General features: G+C 36.9%; 1 protein-coding gene across 3 annotated transcripts; it reads left to right on the top strand.

Moving 5' to 3' along the window:
- Positions 1–5,464: 5,464 nt before the first annotated feature.
- ktub (Tub domain-containing protein ktub) lies at positions 5,465–21,310 on the top strand. Of its 3 annotated transcripts, none has more exons than XM_083120208.1 (10): positions 5,465–5,847; positions 7,509–7,585; positions 8,941–9,106; positions 11,797–11,916; positions 12,532–12,689; positions 14,029–14,223; positions 16,399–16,629; positions 17,771–17,888; positions 19,135–19,287; positions 20,737–21,310. In XM_083120208.1, exons 2-10 carry the CDS (start codon positions 7,544–7,546, stop codon positions 20,868–20,870), a joined length of 1,317 nt encoding a protein of 438 aa, XP_082976334.1. In that variant the 5' UTR covers positions 5,465–5,847; positions 7,509–7,543; the 3' UTR covers positions 20,871–21,310. The 3 variants fall into 3 exon arrangements, with proteins under 3 accessions (XP_082976334.1, XP_082976332.1, XP_082976333.1); XM_083120206.1 differs by having other exon boundaries at positions 5,465–5,895; XM_083120207.1 differs by having other exon boundaries at positions 5,465–5,899.
- The last annotated feature ends 747 nt before the right edge of the window (positions 21,311–22,057 follow it).

Raw genomic sequence — 22,057 nt, 5'->3', positions numbered from 1 at the left:
TAGGCGATTCTTTCGGTTTCTTATTCCTTTCATTTCCCATGTTCTTACAAGCAGTAGCGTACGCAGGATTTTATCAAGGAGGGTTATTTCTAAAACTTTCTCCAAATTCACATTACCATTGTTTTCATTATACTTTAATTAAATAATAATACTCATAATTAATAATACTTATAATTCATTAATTAGCTGAAGTACTACTAATACTACTACTAATACCACTACTACTATTAAGTAGTAGAGATCTACATAATATAGTATTTATGAAAGCAATAGAACGAAATTACTTTTTGTCATTTGATTTTCATCAAATTCTGGGAGAATTTTTTTTTTTGTCTGCTCAACGAGGTGCGACATTTTAAGTGTGAAAAAATCCATAAAAACAAGAAAATATATTAAAATAAATTGAAATAATCAAAGTATGGAACTCATCCAAGGAGCTGCGGTGGTGTGGTCGGTAGAGCGTCTGACAACCACGCGGGAGATCCGGCTTTGATTCGCGGAATTGGTTGGAATTTTTCCGGCTTCTTCCCCGCATAAATGCCCCCGATAATTCAAATCTAGATTGTCTCGATGTTCTTACCAACAAAACATTTTACAATAGTTAAGCTTATTGTCGTTTGAATAATTTCTCTCGGCATTTTAAAGAGAGACATTCAAACGTGCTGCGGTAAACAATGGGAAGGTGGACTGATGTATTCTTGTCCGCCTAGCCTTTGTCTATATACATTAGCAGCTTACAACGAACCAAGAACTTTCTTTAGTTAATTCTCATTGTTCACACAAATAAACACATGTTCATTGAACACTGGCATAGGTAGAGGGGTGGTTGATGGGGTTACAGCCCCTACCGAAATTTTGAGAAAATCAGAATTTTTAAATAAAAATCCGTTAAGAATTTTAAAAAATCAAAATGTGTAAATGCGAAACCTCTTTTAAAGTGAATCCCGATTACCATTTTTGTCTTTGAATACAATTTTAATAGACTGAAAAGCTCCAAAAGTACGAAATATTTTATTACGCATCCTGCCCTCCAAAAAGGAAACCATGTAATACCGTACTATCCACATTTACTATTCCGGCCCCTTCCGAAAAAAAAATTCTGCGTACGCCAGTGTATTGAACATTGTTGCAGCTGACATACAAAACAGCTTTTCTCTCTTTTAAATCATAGTTGCCCTCATATTTTATTTTCAAGAATTCGTGTTAATTTTAAAGGCATTCTCTCTGAAACACGTGTGTGTTTGGAATGCTGTGCTTTTCTCCGCGCTGCATGGAAATAATAATTCAAATTATTATTATTATTATTATTATTATTATTATTATTAGTAGTAGTAGTAGTGGTGGTAATAGTAATAATATTGTCCTAGATCTTTGACAGTGGTAAATTGGCCATTTTTTTTTTCCACAGCATCTTTCATATTTCACAAGCTCAAGGGGGGGTTTAAACCCTGTAACCCCCTTGCGTACGACACTGCGTACAAGGTGAGAAAGATTAAAGAGAATAATCGGTTGGCGAATACTTGCCTTCCCCACCCCTCCTCTCTCCTTTAACAAAATGTTTCGACGTCTAAAATTTCGTTGCTTTAGAAAGACGGAAGACCTATATTCTGGAAAGAACACCATGAGGTTATAGGAGAGCATAGGGGCAGATGCTCCCACTCTTTAGAAAACTTTTCAATTAAATGAATTTCTCATGTGACAGGCACGTATCCAGGAATTCCTTTCGGGGGGGGCTCAACACCATTTTTTTAAAGGGGTATAGTAAGAACCTCACAATTGTATGTTTAGGACCAGTGGTGGCAATTGGGTTCAAAAACGGGGGGGGGGGGCGGAGGGCGGTGCAAGGAAAGTTTGCTTTCTCTTGGTAGACAAGGCTTAACATTAAGAGGCCATAATATTGAGGCAAAAAAATGGGGAGCAACTATCCCTTTAATCGTCGCCACTGTAAGGCTGTCATTTTAATCAGAACGTGAAATCGGAACATTTTTTACCACTCGACTCCTCTGTTTCCATGCATTAACATTGTGTGCCGGAACCATCTCAGTTTGTGTGTTCGTCCATTTCTTCTCATCAGGCATAAAAACATCTATGGTGTCTTCGAGTGTTTTTACGAAGCTGTTACACATGCATGGGATGGGCAATCCACTCGACAACGCGAGATTCAAATTGTGGACTGCCAACTGGACGCAGACAGCTCTCGAATATTTCTCTCTGATTCGAGCCTGAACACCACTAATGTGTCTTGTGCTCCCATGTTTGCAGCTCTTATAAAAGCTGAAACCCACCAAATTGTTCAGATTCAGGCCTTAGCATTCACAAATGGTCAACAATGCCTGTCGCAGCTTCCGCTGTCTTGTCATATATCGGCACGAAACAAAGGAAGCCTTCTCGAATACAGCTGGATCACGAAACAATTAATGCACAATGAAAACCCTTCCGTTCCCAACACATCTAATGTTTCGTCTCCCAGTATGATCAAATGCTTATTCATTTACCTCCAGTGACGTGCCCAAGGGAGGGTTGGTGAGGTCATAACCCCATTTGATCCAGTATTCGTTTTCTTTAAAAAAAAGAACGTCAAAGACAGGAAAAAATTGGCAAAATCAGGACTGACCACCAAAAATAGTATGCGTAACCCCTCTCCCTTCCGAAAATCCTGGGCACGCCACTCTTTATCTCGGACACAATTTTTAAAATCAACTCACCAGAAGTTTTTATCATTCCGTATTGGAGATTGAAGTAAGATGCGTTCTTCCTGCAGTTTTGGATATGATCCTTTGCGGTGCTGTCTGCCTGCCTTCACACCTAACCTTAACAAGGCCCTAATTTTCCATCCTTGCGACTTGGATTTTCAAGACTTAGGAAGGTTTCAGACCGAAGGAAAAGGCGATACATGTCCATTGGAATGGGCCAATCAACAGCAACGTTTCACACCATAGCGACACAAAAGGCCTCACAAACCTAATTTCGAATTGTGAAATCCTCAGGCGACACGGTGTAAAATCTCCCGTATTAGGCCACTGTCATTGTCACCTCGAAGTAGTAGCCCTTGTTGACCACAGAAGAAAAAAATTCTCCTCAACCGGTGGGAATGCTCCTCAGTTTTCTTCTCTCTCTCCTATATTTTCTGTGCTTGTTCATTATACAGGCAACACCTTACGACTTGATATACACAGGACATGTACTATGTAGACATTTTAACGAAAAATCGGTTGAAGTCAAGGATGGCTAGGTGGCTCAGTTGGTAGAGCCCTGATTTGGTTCCCGGTAGAGCCTGCAATTTCCGCCTAAAATGTCTACATATGCAACATCTTCTTGCTTTCTCTTCTTGACATTCATAAAATTTTCGGCTGTCTTTTTATGGTAGTTAAGTGTTTGAATGTGTTTCGAACCCAGTAGGCTTAAACAAAAGTATTTCTTTATACCATGAAATTCTCGGACTGCATATACGAAATTTAGTTCTGGCAAAACTAAATCATCACTCAAAACTTTGATTTTCAGTTGATCTATGCAGCTTATTTCTGTTTTAATAAACCACTCCAATATCCGGTACAGCTGAAATATTCACTTGAGAGAGAGAGAGAGAGAGAGAGAGAGAGAGAGAGAGAGGGGGGGGGCCTTGATCTCTTCAGCCCTCGACCCGAACTAGCACTACACTGAGGCCCCGGAAGTTCTGCTGTAATCAATGTCTTCATTTTCGAATCACTAAATCATCACTCAAAACTTTGATTTTCAGTTGATCTATGCAGCTTATTTCTGTTTTAATAAACCACTCCAATATCCGGTACAGCTGAAATATTCACTTGAGAGAGAGAGAGAGAGAGAGAGAGAGAGAGAGAGAGAGAGAGAGAGAGAGAGAGAGAGGACGCTGACTGATCACTAATCGAAAAATTGAATCCGCGTATTTATATCCTCATTATATTCTAGAACGTTCCTCAAATAAATCAATTCGTTAATATTGCCAGTAGTTGACTCCTTCTCTCATTCAAGAACGTACCCTCTCCCGCTTTCCAGAGATTAGAAAGTACAACGAATCGCCCTACCTGCGTCAGCTTCCAAATGCTGACAAGTCTCTACATAGTGCTCAAGTGCGCTGCGACAACACCGAAAGCGCAAGAAAAGTTTACGTGCAATATTATCAACAACATGGTTATAGAACATTCTCCGTCTTGCCTCGATAATTGTCTATCTCCTTAAATCATCGTCACATTATTCAAAAAGCCAAAAGCCTAATTTTATCTAGTAAAAAATTAAAAAATCCTGGGGGTGGCTAGAGCCACCTCAACCCCGCCTTGGATACGTGCTATTAACAATAACAGGGTTACAGAACATTCTTCGTCTTGTCTCGATAATTATTTGTCCCAAATTATCATCACATTATGCAAGAAACCAAAATCCTAATTTTTTCTAGTGTAAACAGAAATAAATCCTGAAGGGGGGCTCGAGCCTCCTGATCCCACCTTGGATACGTGCTATTAACAATAATAGGGTTATAGAACAGTCTCCGTCTTGTCTCGATAATTATTTCTCTCAGATTTATAAATCACACTATTCAAGACGCCAAAAATCTAATTTTATCTAGTGTAAATTGAAAAATGTCCTGAGGGGGGCTCGAGCCACCTCATCCCCACCTTCGATACGTGCTATTAACAATAACAGGGGTATAAAACATGCTCCGTCTAGCCTCGATAATTATTTCTCTCCTTAAATTATTTTCACATTATTCAAGAAGCCAAAAACCTAATTTTATCTAACTTAAACTGAAAAATTTCCTGGGTAGAGGGTCGAGCCCCCTGTGCCCCAACTTGGATACGTGCTATTATCAATAACAGGGTTACGGAACATTCTCCGTCTTGCCTCGATAATTATTTCTCTCCTTAAATTATTGTCACATTATTTTATTTCACACCACAATAAATCAAAAACCTCATTTTATCTAGTGTAAACCTAAAACTTTCGGGGAGGGCTCGAGCCCCCTAAGCCCCCCCTCTGGATACGTGCCTGTCATGTGATATTTAAGGGTATTGTGATAAACGTGACTGAATCCATAAACTATTTTCATCTAATTCTTCTCCGCCCCCGACTCACCACCCCCCCACCCCCCGAGACAAATTTATTATTTTTGAAGAAGTAAGTCCAAGTTTTGTCGGGGGAGAGGAAGCGACAGCGGAGCGGAAATAGCGATGAGCACCTCCACCTCCTCTTTCTCTTCCTTTACAAGAAGTCCTGATCGGGATGCACAAAAATTCCGCTCACCTCATTAGCTAAAAAAAAATTACTTTTCCTTCATGAATTAGTTCAATACGTACCACATTTCACTCTTGTTTGCTATCATTAGATGATAACGTGAAGACAAAGAAGACATGTCACATGTTCAAGGGCAACGTACCATTTTCCTTTGTTTTGCGTAGGATATCTTTTTGCCTGTACACCTGGTTTGTCTTATTGCCACCGGTCGTTCGGATCAGTGAGTTGCCGTTGGCGCGAGCTGCGCACACAAACGCCATATCCTGGCCTGACTGAAGCAGCATTCCCGTGCGCTGCCGTTTGTTGTCATGGTGATGAGAGACTTGCAGGAGAGTCGATGTAATGCGTCCTACCTCAGTGTTTCGTATTGGTGTTTTGTTGTGAAAAACCTTCACTCATATATCTTCAGTTGTAGTGTTCAAAAGACAATCAAAAATATCCTATAAACTTGGAAACTACGCAATGACGAACTGTGCGAAGGAAATGGAAACATAGCTGGCGGAAGTAAAGGTTTCTGTGTTCAGGATTTAGACAGCGAGTGCGAACGGAGTGACCAGAGAGCTTCCACATTCCAAGTAGAGATTTTATAGTGTAATTCTGGTGTGTAGCAAATTTCCAGATATTTCAAATGACAATGTGCCCGACAAAGTACGTAAGTTGCTGACAAAATGTCCATATTTTCCAAAACATAGTTACAATGTTAATGCAGTTATTTCGTAATGACACCAGAAATGTAAGACACTTATTATGTATATAAACATTGATGGCAGAACTGCATGTTCACGAAGGATGTATGTAAATACAACAGTGGATTATATTAGGGTGGGAGTGAAAACCTACTTTACGGGTCGTGTTTTTTTTTTTTCACTAGAACTGTAAACGCTGTGTATTTCTATTCATTACAACACGAATTTAACAGACTGATATAAGTTTATGGAACGACTGAAGATGACCGGACCCCTCTCCGATTTTCTTCATATTTGGCATACTCACTAATTGAGGCCTCCTAATCACGAATCTGAAGTTAAAAGTTGTCGGAAACGTCTAGAAATTGCAAAATAAGGTGTTAGTTTTCGGAATGGAAACCGTCGATTTTCGCGAAATTTTTTGTTTCACAAGCATATATATATATATATATATATATATATATATTTTCCTGATACTACCACGGCACCAAATTTTAACTATGTTTGCCGAAACTAACCTAACCACACGTCAATGGTTTGTGGGGCTAGCATCAATGGTTCGCAATTGTTTTGCAATTTCTAGATCCTGATACTACCACGACACAAAATTTTAACTATGCCTAACCTAACCACACGTCAATGGTTCGCAATTATTTTGCAATTTCTAGACGTTTTTGACAAATTTTAACTTCAGATTCGTCATTAGCAGGCCTCAATTAGTAAGTATGCCAAATATGAAGAAAATCGGAGAGGGGTCCGGTTATCTTCGGTTATACCAAATTTATTTTAGAGTATTCTCTCAACATAGATCTAGTTCGTACTTATAAATTTTGTTGAGGCACCAAAAATTTGTCAGTAATTAACGGAGATTTTATTTTCTGATCTCTATTAATATTTCTCTACCTACCACCACCAAAAATGTTAGATTCATACACAGTAAGGTATTTAAGAAATTTCCAGTGAGGGGGGGGGGGGTGAATTATGCTGACTGTCTAGGGACAGCATGAGATAGTGACTTTATGCCATATAACATTTCCCCCCATGGATAAAATTTATCAAGCAGAGGGGAAAAATCCCCCATCACCCCTACAAATACCACCCTGTTCATACACAAGCAGGAAATACAGTAAATTTCTGTTTCACAGACACATTATTTTGCAGCAATGTTCCACTCATCTACTATGAAACATATGAAAAGAGAATATTTCATCAGATTTGCTCTTGCTGTGGGAACATAATTATACATAAATAGAGCTCCATGATCAGGATGATCTATTAGATTTTTTAAAAAGCTTGTTACTCTGGTAACAAGATCTATGCATCCAATTTATCACATTTGTTTCTTGCACTGGAATTGTCACAGAATTTTAGTTTTAGCAAATGTACACATCAGTTCAAAATGTATTTTTTGTGAAGTATTTGATCCATGAAATTGTAGCAGACAACTTCATATTCACAATGTATTTTTATTTGTTTACGGTTGATTGTTGCAGGAAATTGATTACCAACATTTCTCATATAATTATATTATGTGTATTTTAAACTCTACAATTTAATAGATTCTTTTTTTTTCAGACTGACAATTTGTGTGTGAGTCTTAAGGCTTAAAAATGACATCTGTAAGTGTACGGCAACAGAAGCTTGAACAGCAGGTATGTGCAGAACAGCTATGAATAAATAAATACATATATACATGCACATAGAATGATTAATTTCTTATCATAAGAACAGACCCACTTGGTATTACTTTGTTCCATGTCCTTGTTCTCTTATGATGTTTAAAGCTCTTTTTGGATGTGAAGGTAAGCAACAGCTTATATCAACTCATGGATTATGCTGTTTTAAAAAATAAAAATTAGTTCTTATTTACCACACCAAGAGTGAGTGGATGATGAATCCCTCGCTGAAGTGTTATTGAATAATGTGTTTGTATGCACATTATACATGTCATTTATGAAATATTTTTGCAAGCACTTACCCCTAATGTGACATACAGTGTGTTTTCTTCCTTAAGTCTGTCATGTTAGAATTAAAAAATTAAGACTGGGATTAGAACAGCCTGACGCTGAGAATTTAATTTCTCGAAGCTTCTTCCATATCAAGAATGATTAATTGACTTCTGTGATTGATATAATCGTGTATTTAGTGGATTTGTTTGCCTTATAAAGAGATTAATTTTGCTATTCTCAGCCAATACAAATTTCAGTTCTTATTAACTCATCCTTGTTATAAATATTAGTACATATATTGTTATCTGCTTTTTCAGCACAATTTAGGCAATAGGCATATACCCACAGCCCATTCCTTCTAACGAGTAGCTTACATTCACTGTCACATTTTCGACATTCCTTTCCTTTCTTCATGATCCTGTGTTCAATTAAATTAAAAAATCCACTGGATCTTCCACACCCGGTACGAATTTCACCATGCATCCATGACACATCATTTTTCTAACTTTCGTTGCAAACTCAGACATTTCGAAACACTGGATACCCAATGAACATGAACAAAACACAATCACGACGTGAGATGATGTGCGTAGGTGTACGTGCCAAAGGCTATTCTCCGTCGGAGCATGAATTTTCAACAAAGAACATGAATTCCACTATGATACATTCCCACATCACACAAAACACCTTCCCGATGTTAGACAATGCTACAGGAACTTATTACGGTAAGTAGTTTCTTGTGTAAAAATGAAGAAATCTGTTTGAACTATAGTAAATTAGTACCGTTATTTTATATTGCCTTATGCTTCAGGAAAAGTGAAGTTAAAACAAGGGTTTCTGATCCCACAATCCCCATTCTTTGGAGTGGCAATAGCGTCAGCACAAACAGTTTGTAGTTTGTTCCTGCTTTAGAAACTTTTTTTTAAAAAAAAGTGTGATCTTTCTTTTACATTATGCAACCCCTCCACGTAAAACTACATTCAAATAATATGTTTTGAAGAAAGAAAAATTATGTTTCATTCTTTGAAGAATTATAAATATTTTTTCCTTTCTTGCAGCGTATGCTGATGGAACAGAAGATGAAGCAGAAAAGACAGACTCCGTGCATGGTCCAGGCTTCTGATGGTAGACCAGGATCTGCCAAGAGAACAGGGTCCACAAAAAGTACCAAGTCTCAAAGTCGAACGTCCTATACCTCACCTGTAGCAAGCAAAGAATTGCATGGTAAGTGAACTATACTTGTACCTACAGCAAATATTTTATGTAATTTAACTCTTGGTTTGTTTCAAGTAATATATCTTATCATTAAATTAATTTTAACAGACTAACAAAATATTGATTATTAGATGTAAGTATATTATTATTATTACTGCATTCACCTTTGATGTCTACACTCACAGTCAGGGTTCATCAGTTGAGTTTTGTAAAAAAATGCATTTATTATCCTGTGTTTTTTCTTTATTTCTACCCCTTTTACAGCATTTATCTTTGGAAAAAAGCATGGGAAATAAATTTGATATTTAGAAAAATTGTTAGACAGTGTTCAAGCACATTGAGTGATTGACTCACAATCTCAACACTGAAGGTTCCAAGTTCGAATGCTAACCCGAACATAGATGTTCTAATTATTGTGACCATTAGTGGCAGTCTTTGAAAGTAACTGAGTTAACTGCACTTTTCATGGAAATGGAGTTACATGTTAGAACTGTGAAGTATCAACATTTCAGTGCTAGAAGTACAGGGTGGGTGGAAAGTCCCTTTACACTGAATTTGAATTATGTGGTTATGTACACAGCTTATTCCAATGAATCCAAAACGTCCATGTGGGTTCCTCCATGGTCGTAGCACAGCAGAAACGCCGATACTCCGACAACGAGCAGCTGTAAGATGCTGTCCCTGCAATGTTTCAAAATGTAACCCGTGATATGCTGTTGCAGATAAACAATCGGACATAGAGTTGCATAAGGCTATGCTACAACAAACATGGAGGAACCCACGTGGACATTTTATATTCATTGGAATAAGCTGTGTACATAACCACATAATTCAAATTCAGAGTAAAGGAACTTTTGCCCATCCTCTGTGTCTCCTAAGTTTCAAATTCTTGCTCATATAGGCACCAATATGTTTGAGCTCCAACAACTAAACATAATACTAAGTTATCTAAATGTGCTTTTTCTCAGAACTGTCTTGAAAGCATGCACGTTCACTCCGGTACAGCAAGGCCAGCAGTGGTGGCACACAGCATAACTGTTACAAACATTTTGTTTCTCATTATTTCTTCCGGGTTACCTCAACAGAATATCAACCTGCAAGTATCCAAGGTTCGTCCTTTTCCGATATGGGGCCTACAAAACATCTGCGTAGTATTGCCACCCTGGCAATGCCATCAGAAATCCGAAAAATACCCCGGCGACCTTCAAGGATCCAATGGGAGGGGACGTTGTGTGGAAACAAAGCTTGTTTTCCAACCTGTAAGGGCTGGAAGAAAGCAGAGAGTGCCATCGGCCAGCCTGCTGATGTCGTCAGTGTTGCGAACTGCACGATTAAGTGTCCAAGTGACTTTATACTGTCAGCGATGTAGCATATTCACCAAGCTAGTTAAAATTTATATTCATAAATAAACTATAAAGTTTCAAAACACAGATACACAAAAATATGATTGCTGACATACGGATGATACGTTTCCGAGCGTTCGGTCTATTAAGACAGCTAACATGTCCATGGACACATCCGCCAAATAGAGTTGGTAAAACTCGCTGGCCACGGTCACACTTTTTCAAGCGCTTTGCGAGGTGAAGAGTTATGGCTTTTCAGGCGGGTGAATTTCTATTTGTTTGCTTCAAAAACTTTAGTGTTGGCATTGTTTACTATTTATTACGGAAAGAACTACGTGGTGCCAAAGTGGATTTGTGAATATTTCAATGTGTGAAAATCTTGAAAATTGTTTCAATCATCCGTGATAGTCTGTTGCATTAAATACGTTTGACAACAGACCAACTGAAATTCGAAAAAATGAACAACTTCGCCAGGACATTCATCTTTCCCTTAGACGTTATGGAAACAGTATCAGGCAGAGTGCTATTTTCTTCATTATAACGTACCATGTAGAAGCAATGAATTTTTGGTTTTTTTTCGGGATGTGCTTCCCTAACGGAAAATGTCACCGCACGCCACTGCTTGAAAGGAGTTATGCCACTTGTGCCCTGAACCCCTCATATAAAACTCAAAATATGTTGAATTCTGTTCTTTACTACTGATGGACAACTAAAGTCAACACTAATTTTCATTCAATTATAATGAACTTTATGTGTTTCAATATGAAAATATAGAGATATGGCTACTCAATTATATTAAAATGAAAAAATGCACAAGATATATGCCCGCAACAAGTTCTTTTTAAAATGTATTTGTATTTTTTTTTTGGCAATCCAAAATTTTGTTCATTACTATTGAAACAAACTAAATACTGTTACTCGAAAAAGTAGCTATTATATTGGTACTGTGTTACAGTAACTGTTTACTGCATCAGATTCATACTTATTATTGCAATCAGTGGTGTGCCCAAAGGGGGGTTGGTGGGGGTTATAACCCCCCCTTTATCCCAGTATTCCTAAAAAAAGAAGAACGTCAAAGGTACGAAAAGATGGCAAAATCAAAGCTGACTACCAGAAAAAGTGTACGTAACCCCTCCCTTTTGGAAATCCTGGGCACGCCACTGATTGCAATTAAGATGCTGACAAAAGCTGTGATTGTAAATATGTAATGCAAGTGTACAATTGGGAATACCCTATTTGGACATTCATATTTGTATTGAAATGTGGATTTTTTTTAAAAAAGCAGCTTCTTGTGCAGTAGCATATGGTTTTCAAAATATTATTGCATCCTAACATGTGTTGTATTAATAATTGCAGGCTATGATGGACCATTACAGTATACTATGTCACCTGGTAATCCAGATTCTGTTGTTCCTCTTTCTCCGAACAATGGAGTAGCCGCAGTAGAGATAAAAACTGTTCCAAAAGGAGAGGAAGGTATGTAGATATAATATAAGTAGCACTAAGAAATCCACGAAAACATCTGAACAAATTTATTAAATAATGATAGTAGTTGTGTTTGTAGTATATCTGTTTAAGTATACATTGGTTCAGTGGCAGCTCAAAGGGCAGAGCCGCCATGCCGTGGCACTACCCTCTTATGAAACGCATACCTCGCCAAAGTATTGTTAAATTAATACATTATAATTTACAGACAAGGAGATTTGAATCTCGCAATCAGTCAAGCTCATGGTGGAAAGTCTTTTCCACAGATTTTGTAGCATCTGTCTCCCATATCACAATCTTCATTCTCTTCACACACCGTTGTAGTGGCAACTGATTCCATAACAGACTGGATAGTTCTAGAAATTTCTCGAAACTGGAAATGGCTTCAACTTCCTGTGTTGAGGTCTGGGAATCTTAGGCACTTCATTTTAATATGTTTCATCCTTCACATGCATTCAAAAAGTATAAAATCCAACAACAAAATTAAAACAAACCAATAAACCATATTAATGGGAAATTAACAAACAAATAAAATGTATGTTATAAAAATAAACAAGGTGTAACAACTTTTAGCAGTTAATTATTTGTAATGAACTTGTGTTGCAGAGATAGAAAGGAATCTTGATGAGTTGAGTTTGTCAGATCACGACGGAGAAGATGAAGAGTCAAGTCCTGTAATTCCACCGACCACTCCTATTGGGTCGACAAGCATGCCCGTTGCTCCAGCTCAAAATGGCCAGAATCCTATTTCTTTAGGAAGCACTGTAAGTTACGTGTGATGTTCACTTTCATTAATACCTATTGTAGTAGGTGATTTTGTAATAATGACACAGTTTATAGTTTGATTCTACAGTGAGAAATCTTAATTGCCCATCAAATTGCACTCAAAGTGGAAAATTGGTAGGATTTGCTTAAGTGTTTGACATGATGGTATTTTTATTGCTAGTTAATTGAGAAATATAGATTGAAGTCAGTGCGCTACAAATTTCTTGCCTTTGACAGCTGATTAATAAGTTTTGTTATTTTTAGTTATGAAGAATAACTAAAAATAACAGAAAACTTATTAACTTAACTTAAATCAATTAGTTTAGAACAAAAACACCCCAATTTGTTTCAATTTTTCATATTTTCTATTAACATTTATACCTTTCATGCACTTTCATGAAGATTAATGATATAAAAAACCCAGTGCCCATAGTTTGGCACCATTATAGACAGCCAGATGCAGGAAATGGCGAAGGATGATGATGAGAGACAGCCAGCTTATAAGTATAAGTTATCATGTATGCATGAATATAAATAGTACTTTTTTTCCTGGGGGTATATAGTGCTATGTTGCACTGGCTCCTTTGTCATGGAGTCATTGGTTGGTGTATCAGATCCGATCTCCTGTTTTCTGGATTTTTAGACTTGAACCTCCCTGCTTTTTGCATTCATGTATATCTCCAATTATTATCATGATGCAGGAACACAAAAATTTTCAAGCCATGAACCCATGGCCTACTCACCAAAGGCAAAGCAACAACAAGTCAGCTACACATCCAGGTCCAGATTAATTCTACACAGTTAACTTTTTTGTGGGGTCACAATGACAAGTGGCTTGAAAACACTGGAACCATTTTTCCATTAAAAGGAGAAAGTGTTGAATATATACAGTGGAACCCCGATTATATGTTACCCAGTTTTACATTTTCCCACATTATACATTCAATTTTCATGGTGCCAATAGAACAAAATGCTATAGTTTTTTTTTCTTAATTTTATATTTTCCCGAATTTTAAGTTGTTTCATTTTGGCCCCCTGAAAAATGTAAAATTTAGGTTCCATTGTATATATACACACATTTTGTTTGTACTTTTATGTTTAACTTGTGTTACGTAGAAATTTCAGCAAAAAATGCAGCCTTGACCAGAACTCGAACCTGGATCTCCGGCACACCATGCCATTTCTCTACCAACTTTAGAGACCAGGTTCGAGTCCTAGTCGAGCCTGCATTTTTCACTGAAATTTCTATACAGTACATCTCCTGTGTGTTCCAAACCGCAAGGAAAACTTGTGTTGTCTGTTAAATTTAACATTGAGAACACATTTATTTATTTGCAGGAATCCTCAATGAACCAAGACAATCAGTCCACACTAGCTCTGACGGAAGTGATAAGTAATTTAGAACAGTTTGTATTAGAACCTGCACCTCAAGGATTCCTTGTGAAATGCCGAATATCGAGGGACCGCAAAGGGATGGACAGGGGCCTTTTTCCAACATACTTTCTGCATATGGAAAGGGATGATGGTAAAAAGGTGAGTCATATTCGAAGACAAATGTATGCAAAATAGTACTGTGTGTTGTAATTTGTACGGCACTCTTGTAGAGAGCATCATGAATCTTTCATTATCTCCAAAGTTCAGCTTTTTTTTTTGAAAATTTGTTAATAACCCCTTCTCTCCTTCCCATGACCTCTCCCTTCCAGAATATTGTGTTACAGGAGGTGTGTTCCATTTGGTTTCTTATATCAATCCTTTGTAGAATCAGTTTTCTTGTAGTGTCTGGAGGAGAAGGGGAAGTTTGCATTATTGTAGACCATATATGTGAAACTTTGATTTTACATGCTTCAGGGCACCGAGATAACAAAATTTAAAATATGGGACATTTTATAACATGTTGTTTTGTTGGGACCATGGAAATTGAATGTATGTTTCCTCTTCATTTTTTAGCATTACATGAGTTGTCTGCCAAAAAGGAATGTAGGGTTATGTATTCATTCTATAAGAATGGCAACTAGGACTACATCCACTCGGGCAGTGTGCGAAAATGTATTTGATTGTATGTACATCTCTCAGTTTGAAACACAGTATCACAAGATATATGAGGGGTTCAGATCACAAGTGGCGTAACTCCATCGGAGACCGTTATGAGAAAAATCTACATTTAAATAGCTTAGTACTATGTTTAGCTGTTGGAGGACAAACATAGTGGTGCCACTATGAGCAAGAATTTGAAACTTAGGAGATACTTTCTTTCTTCTACCATTGAAATGTTGATACTTCACACTTCCACATTATACATATAACTCAAGTTCCATAAAAAGTGGAGTTACCCCACTTGGGCTCTCAACCCCTCATACATTTATAGCCACTAATAATTTTGACAAATATTTTTTTTACGTAAGTGCTGTAATAAATACAGCATTTTTCTGCATTGTGCACAGTTTGCAAGTTTAAAGTATTTCTTTTGTATCCCACTTGTGATCCATTGTCTTGTGTCGTAACTCCTAATTTTTAGAATCCTTCTCTGTCAATGTCACTTGTTAAGGCTCGGCTGGACCTTTGGCATTCGAATGGGTGAATTTTTTCAAATTTTCCTCTCCATTCGTAAAACCTTTTGGATTTCAAAATATGAAAAATTACATATGCTTAGAATTCCTTCTAGAGCATTGACGTGAATTTTCGTGTAGTTTTCTTTCTCTGTTGTCTAGATATTATCAATAGTTTCGTGATTACATAAGTCTATTAAACTATTGATAATATGTAGACAACAGTAAAAGAAAACTACATGAAAATTCACGTTAATGCTCTAGAAGGAATTCTAAGCATTACACATTACATTTTTCATATTTCTAAGAGGTTTTTCGAATGGAGAGGAAAATTTGGAAAAATTCGCCCATTCGAATGCCAAAGGTCCAGCCGAGACTTAACACTTTCATTGCTAGCAAGTTTTAGAATAACATCACCCTAGGGTCATCAATGACAAATTTCTTTTTTTATTATTTTTATTTATAAATGTTTAAATTTTCTGATACTGCATTCTGTCCTGGGAATCTCAGGAGAAAACAAAAGAAACAAATCCTCTGCGCAAGTAGTACTTGACAAATTAACGAATGAGGGAAAGTGAGAGCATGGAGGAGAAAACATGGCTGCAGCTACCAGCTGTTTGCAACAGCGAACACTGCTTTGTTCCACTCACCCAGTTTCTCCCCTTCTCTACCATTATGCCTTGATCCATAGATTCCCCATATGGAGTGTACTGGGCCACAAACACCAGTCCCATCTCTACATGGACATCTCTAATGGAGAGAGTGCATAGTGGTTCAGCTCTCACTTTAAAACAAGTCTGTCCTATCTGAAGTGAACTTAAATTTATGGCCAATCCTGCATGTAATTAAATTGGAAGTGATGACTGTGTACAAGGAGGTGCCATGAGTGAAGTTTTGATCCATGGACTGATAGAACAGTGCACCTTGGCAGCAAAAGTGTCAAAATGTACAGTTGAGACTGAATTAATATGTTTTGCAACGTTTTCTTCAATTGATTGAATATCCCTCAGTCTACTACTGGTAGAAGCTAATTTTTAATTGGTGAGGTCATCAGATCCTAGTTTTTATGTAAAGTGCATTATATTGTTTTGCCACAAGGAAATCTAAGCCATTGCTTACTGTATATTTTCTCTTTCATTACACTTACTCTTTGTACTTGCAGGTATTCCTTTTAGCTGGCAGGAAGAGGAAAAAGAGTGCGACTAGCAACTATTTGATCTCAACTGATCCAACCGACTTGTCGAGAGGAGGGGAATCGTATGTTGGAAAGTTGAGGTCCAATCTCCTAGGAACCCATTTCACAATCTATGACAATGGACAATCTCCAAGGCGTTCCAGCCTAGCTGGGGCAGACAAGACCAGTTCTCGACAGGAATTAGCAGCAGTAGTTTACGTACGATATATTTTACCTTTATCCATTCATATAAGAAGTGGGAGTTTAATTTCAAATGCACTGTGAATAACATACAGCACCATGTCTGTGTATGTATATATACTGTATAGAGAAATCAGAAGCCCAAGGGTAGTAAAATTTTAATAGATTTAGACTGCCAATAATAGTAATAACTATTGCTTGATGTTAATAATTATATTTCTCAAAGGGTTACTAATTAACATCATTAAACAGTTTACAATTAGTGAATAAAATATATCCTTTAAAACAGTCTCATTGTATGTATCAATGTGTACCTAGTATATTAACAATAACATTATCATCAGTGTCTAAAGTGGAATTGTTAAGTGGGGGGGGGGGGTGTGTTTGGTTAATGCTTGGGACTAGTTGGGAGGATGCCCTATGCTTTAACATGGAGAGAATAGAACAACTATTTAACGCAACTGGTGTAATTTTTTCTTGTTGAGGGAGTATCACTCCACTTCGAGCTCTGATTATTATTATTTGTTTATTGTAAGGGTACATTTCTATTATTATTTCAACTTTCGAAAATAATCTGTTAAAATATGTCTACATTTTCACTTTTTGAAACTACATACACTTACGTAGTTATTGCCAATTACAGAATATTTTTTCCATAATAAAACTGAAACATACTTAGGCTATTGTAATTGAAGAATATATGACATTTCATCATAAACAAAGTTCCAAGTAATATAATGAAATGTTTAATTGTGGATTTGATTATGTAATTAACAAATGTTTACTAACATAACAGGAGAGGTTTGAACCCATTAACCCCCCCCCCCCAATATGGCCATGTGTTTTCCAGTGTTCTGCAAAACTTTTGTTTGCATCATCCGAGTTTGAAGAGATCCAAAAAAGTGATTCAATCAGTCAATCAGTTGAAATTTGAGCTTGTTTGTGATATTCAGTGCACTGCCATGAGATGTATTTTATTTTCAGATAAAATAAAATGATCCCGCATTCATGCCATGGATATTATGCTAATACAAGATGCATAGTGATCAAATTTCCAGTTAAAATTCATGTTGGGAGTATTTCAGTTTTTAAGTGCTACTGAATTATTTGCATTGAAGAGGACAGCATTTATTAACATTTATTTAACTTATCTTTTCAGGAAACTAATGTATTAGGTTTCAAAGGACCTCGCAAAATGACCGTAATTTTGCCAGGAATGACACAGGAGCATAAACGTGTTGCAATATGTCCTCAAACTGAACAAGATACATTATTAGGTAAGTATGTCATAAACAGTTTTTTTTTTACAACACCTTCTGAAGTAGGTTTAATTTTTTTAAAGTTAATTTGATGCACAGATAGGCTAATCAGGACTGGACATACTGTTTAATAGGATCCGAAGCACTATGCCAAAAGGAGCTCCTCAGTAACAAGTGGCTAGCGACAGCTATAGAAACTTTGAGATGCATGCTAACAGCACCAAATCTGAGTATCTCCAACTTGCTATAGCTGTCCCTAGTCGCTCGTGGTGTAAGATGACATCCAGCCTACAGCGGGAGCTAATTAAGCATATGGTGGTTTGAGTTGGTATCACTTCATACTAGCTAAAGAACCAGAACATTTTCCAATTCATGCTTTTGATGTGACTACACTGCAGTCTGGATGCCATCACAGCACAGCAAATAACACAGCCTACTACTCTACATCCTCCAGTACTGCCAGATGGTGGAAATCGGAATCGTGCCTGCCGAGGATAAATACAGCAGTGATATTGGCACTTTGACATTAATCAGACACAGCAAAAAGAAGAGCAACATGGAAACAGGGGAACTTTAACTACACAGTACTTTCATTGCATTTACACCACCACAAATTCTGAACCTACTTCAGCTGTTGTAATGGTGGAAAAGAAAGAAAAAAGGGGGTAACCTGCTATCTCTGTTATTGCACCAATATTATTTTTTTTTTTCATTTTGGAGGGAAATTCCTGAAATTCTTCACCATTGTTCATGTTTCCACTCAATTAGAACAAAGTTTAGAAATACTTTTTGTTATCATTTAACATGTTGTTTTTAATGCATATTGAAAAATATTTATGGCCAAGCTGATAGCAGTTTAAACCAAAAATTGATTCTCACTTGAACAGTGTAACAATGCAAAGATAGGATACAGTCTGCCAGTTTTGTTTTAAAATATTCACAGGGTTTTTTTTTGGGGGGGGGGGATAATCAGAATATTAGAATAGCAATCATCATTTAATTCTTAAATTCACTTTTGTCACACACAATGATTGGTGCAAAGGTAATGAAGTTTACAAATTTTCCATATTTAGACTCCACAAAAGTATTGGCAGTTAATAGTTATTAAATTTGAACCGATAACAAAATCTTATCTAATAAATTGTATGAACTGTAGGCAATTTTACATGCACAATTTGCTGTAGATAATATCTATTATTGGTCATTATTTTTTGTTCTAATGTATATAGTTGTTGTTTATATTGCTACAATTGTTGTTTTCTAGAATGCTGGAAAAATAAAACAATGGAAAATCTTATAGAATTACATAATAAAACGCCTGTGTGGAATGATGACACGCAGTCCTATGTATTAAATTTCCATGGTAGAGTGACACAAGCATCAGTGAAAAACTTCCAGATAGTGCACGACAGTGATGGTGAGTATTATTGCAGGGGTGTATGGCAATTTAAGATTTAAGTTTCGTACTTTGAAAGCTTGTACAGATCGGATGTTTTGCTGCCTTTATGTTAGCATTGTTAGGGATGAGCAAAGTTGTGACCACATTAGGGAAGAGTGATGATAGGCTTCACTTCAATATATCATCCTGGGATCTTTTTAATTTTTAGCCTTTGTAGGTAGGGGTGGAAGTTTGTCAGTTATTGAGCTTCAATAACATGCAACTTCTGTCGACATCCCCCCCACCTGATTCAACATTTAAACTCCAGTAAAGAAGCCTCTCTTGTGATATCAGGTGAAAAATGTACTGGAAGAATACAAATTCAACTATACCAGCTAACAGACTATACATTACAACTTAACGAGGCATTATTGAAAATTGTGGCTTAACCAGGAACCCTCCCATTTCCATAACTTCGTTCTTTGTGGAGACCAGTTTCGCTTAGTAGAGCATTGGCATGGTACCTGGAAACTTTGATGTAGATTAGAGAGTTAAGTAGCACCTCTGATAAATGTCATAATTTCAAGCAAGTTTTGTAGAAAATATTTTTGTTGTTGGTCATTCATTTTTGAATGGATGCTCAAGAACTGTTTTTTTTTTTTTTTTGTATAAATTCATATTTACAAAACTAACAACAAAGTTAAACTTTTTCATAAAATGAAAATGCATACGGCACGTTAAGGGGATGAGGAACCAGTTGTGCATAAAAGGTAAAGTGCTCCCCTGTGCATAGCACCACGCCATGAAGGCGTATAGGAGGTGTGGGGGTAACGCCCCACACTTTCTTGATCCGGTCGTGAGTGGGGGTGATGTGATCAGCATCATGCCCCTGACCACCTTTACTTCCCAGGGTTTCCCCCAGGTACCTATGTTATTCGACGCTGGGTGGGCACCGGGGCCGCTTCCAACCTTAGAAAAGTTCCCGGATTTGAACCGGCCGGGGATCGAACCCGGGACCTTGAGCATGGTAGTCAGACGCGTTACCGACTGAGCCACCGCGGCCACTGTGCATTTATTTCAATAGAGTATGAATTTTTCCACATGTTGCAAGTGAGTGTTTTTTAAACTTGATTATTAAGCCAGATCCGATGTTTGAAAAATATGATGAGTAAGAATTTTCAGAAACCCATGAATTCCTTATGGGGAATCAACTTCATCTTAAAGTTACGGCTAATCAAATGGAAGTTTCGACATTTCCGCCTGTCAATTATTATTTCAGTCTGTCCTTTTTCAGTTTATATATTTTTCTATGCCATCGGAAGTTTGATATTCCCAAGAGAACAAATAAAATAATACTTCCACATGAGCAATGCATTTCACGTTATGCCTTTCCCCATTTAAAATTTTCAAGGAACTTCCTAAAAAAGTTACTTATAAAATTTATTTGTATTTTTGTGCTAATTTCTTTTTCTTCTTACTTTCCAACAGTTGACTACATAGTGATGCAGTTTGGACGAGTAGCAGAAGATGTGTTTACGATGGACTACCGGTATCCTATGTGTGCTCTGCAAGCTTTCGCCATAGCTTTGAGCAGCTTTGACAGCAAGTTGGCTTGCGAGTGATTTTATGCCGAAGAAGGAAATGTGTCGGTGACCCTGCCGAAACAGCAAGCAAGCTGCTTGTATTCCCATTCATTAAGATTCCACATGCCTTTCTAGTTGAATATTCGCTGTAGACTTAGTTATTTATGTTCGCAATCTGTTAAGTGAAAACTGCTCTAGTCTTATGAGTCTCACAGAAGTGCTATATTTTTTTATTACTGTACCTGTCAATTATGCTGCCATTGAATTATGCTTCAACATGAATATGAAACTACTGCAAAGGACATAAAAAGACATTCACAAACACACAGGTTCGTGTAGAACTTAAAAAGTGAGCACCATCCAACATAAAAAGTATTCCACTACTATCAAGTGCATTATTGTATTATTCATTCTGAAAACAGGAGATGTAAATGTATTCTTGGAATATAATTATTTCTTAAATTATAAAAATAAAGCTCTTTTAATCAAAGTTTTGCTGTTCTTTTCTGACTGGTTGAGCAATTGGAGAAATATATTTTATTTATTTATTTATTTATTTGAGAAAATTTCAGATACAGCACAGGTGGCCATTTTACACTGAAATTGTCAACAATGAGAAAGCAATAATTATAATAAGCATAAAGATAAAAAATAAAATAAAGAAATAATTAAGAGTAACAAAACAACATAAAAGTGAATAGCAAATGAACAAAAAAAAATAAGTAAGAGATGGCACTATGTGATATTAATTACAAGTATTTCTTCTGATGGAAGACCGAAAGGCAAACTCGGAGGAAAATATATCAATATTTGAGGGGAGATCATTGTATTGTGTGGCAAGTCTATAAAAGAGAGATCTTTTTTGAATTTCCAGTCTAGGTTTTTTTGTATAAAATCACCTTGTATTGCGAGTTGTGCGCATAGGTACTCTAAAGTGGAATTCCTCAAGGAGTGTGTTGAAGCAGATTTTGCCATTCACAATTTTGTATAAGTAACTGAAATCATTCTGCAAACGTCGTTGATAAGCAGTTTGTAAGTTTAGAAAAGACAAGAGATGCGGAGATGAAAAAATGCGTAATGAGGGAACCCTGTGACGGACTATAGCTAGGAAGAAGTGAAAGACTGAATTGATTCTGGAGAGGTGAGTGGGACATGCCATGGACCAGACGGGAGAGCAGTATTCTATTATTGGGGAGATGAATGATTTGAAGTACAAAGTGAGGGCT

Source organism: Lepisma saccharinum, chromosome 1 (assembly GCF_977018435.1).
Source record: "Lepisma saccharinum chromosome 1, izLepSacc3.1, whole genome shotgun sequence".
NCBI classification, from domain to species: Eukaryota; Metazoa; Arthropoda; class Insecta; order Zygentoma; family Lepismatidae; genus Lepisma; species Lepisma saccharinum.
This window is presented reverse-complemented; position numbering and strand designations above follow the sequence as displayed.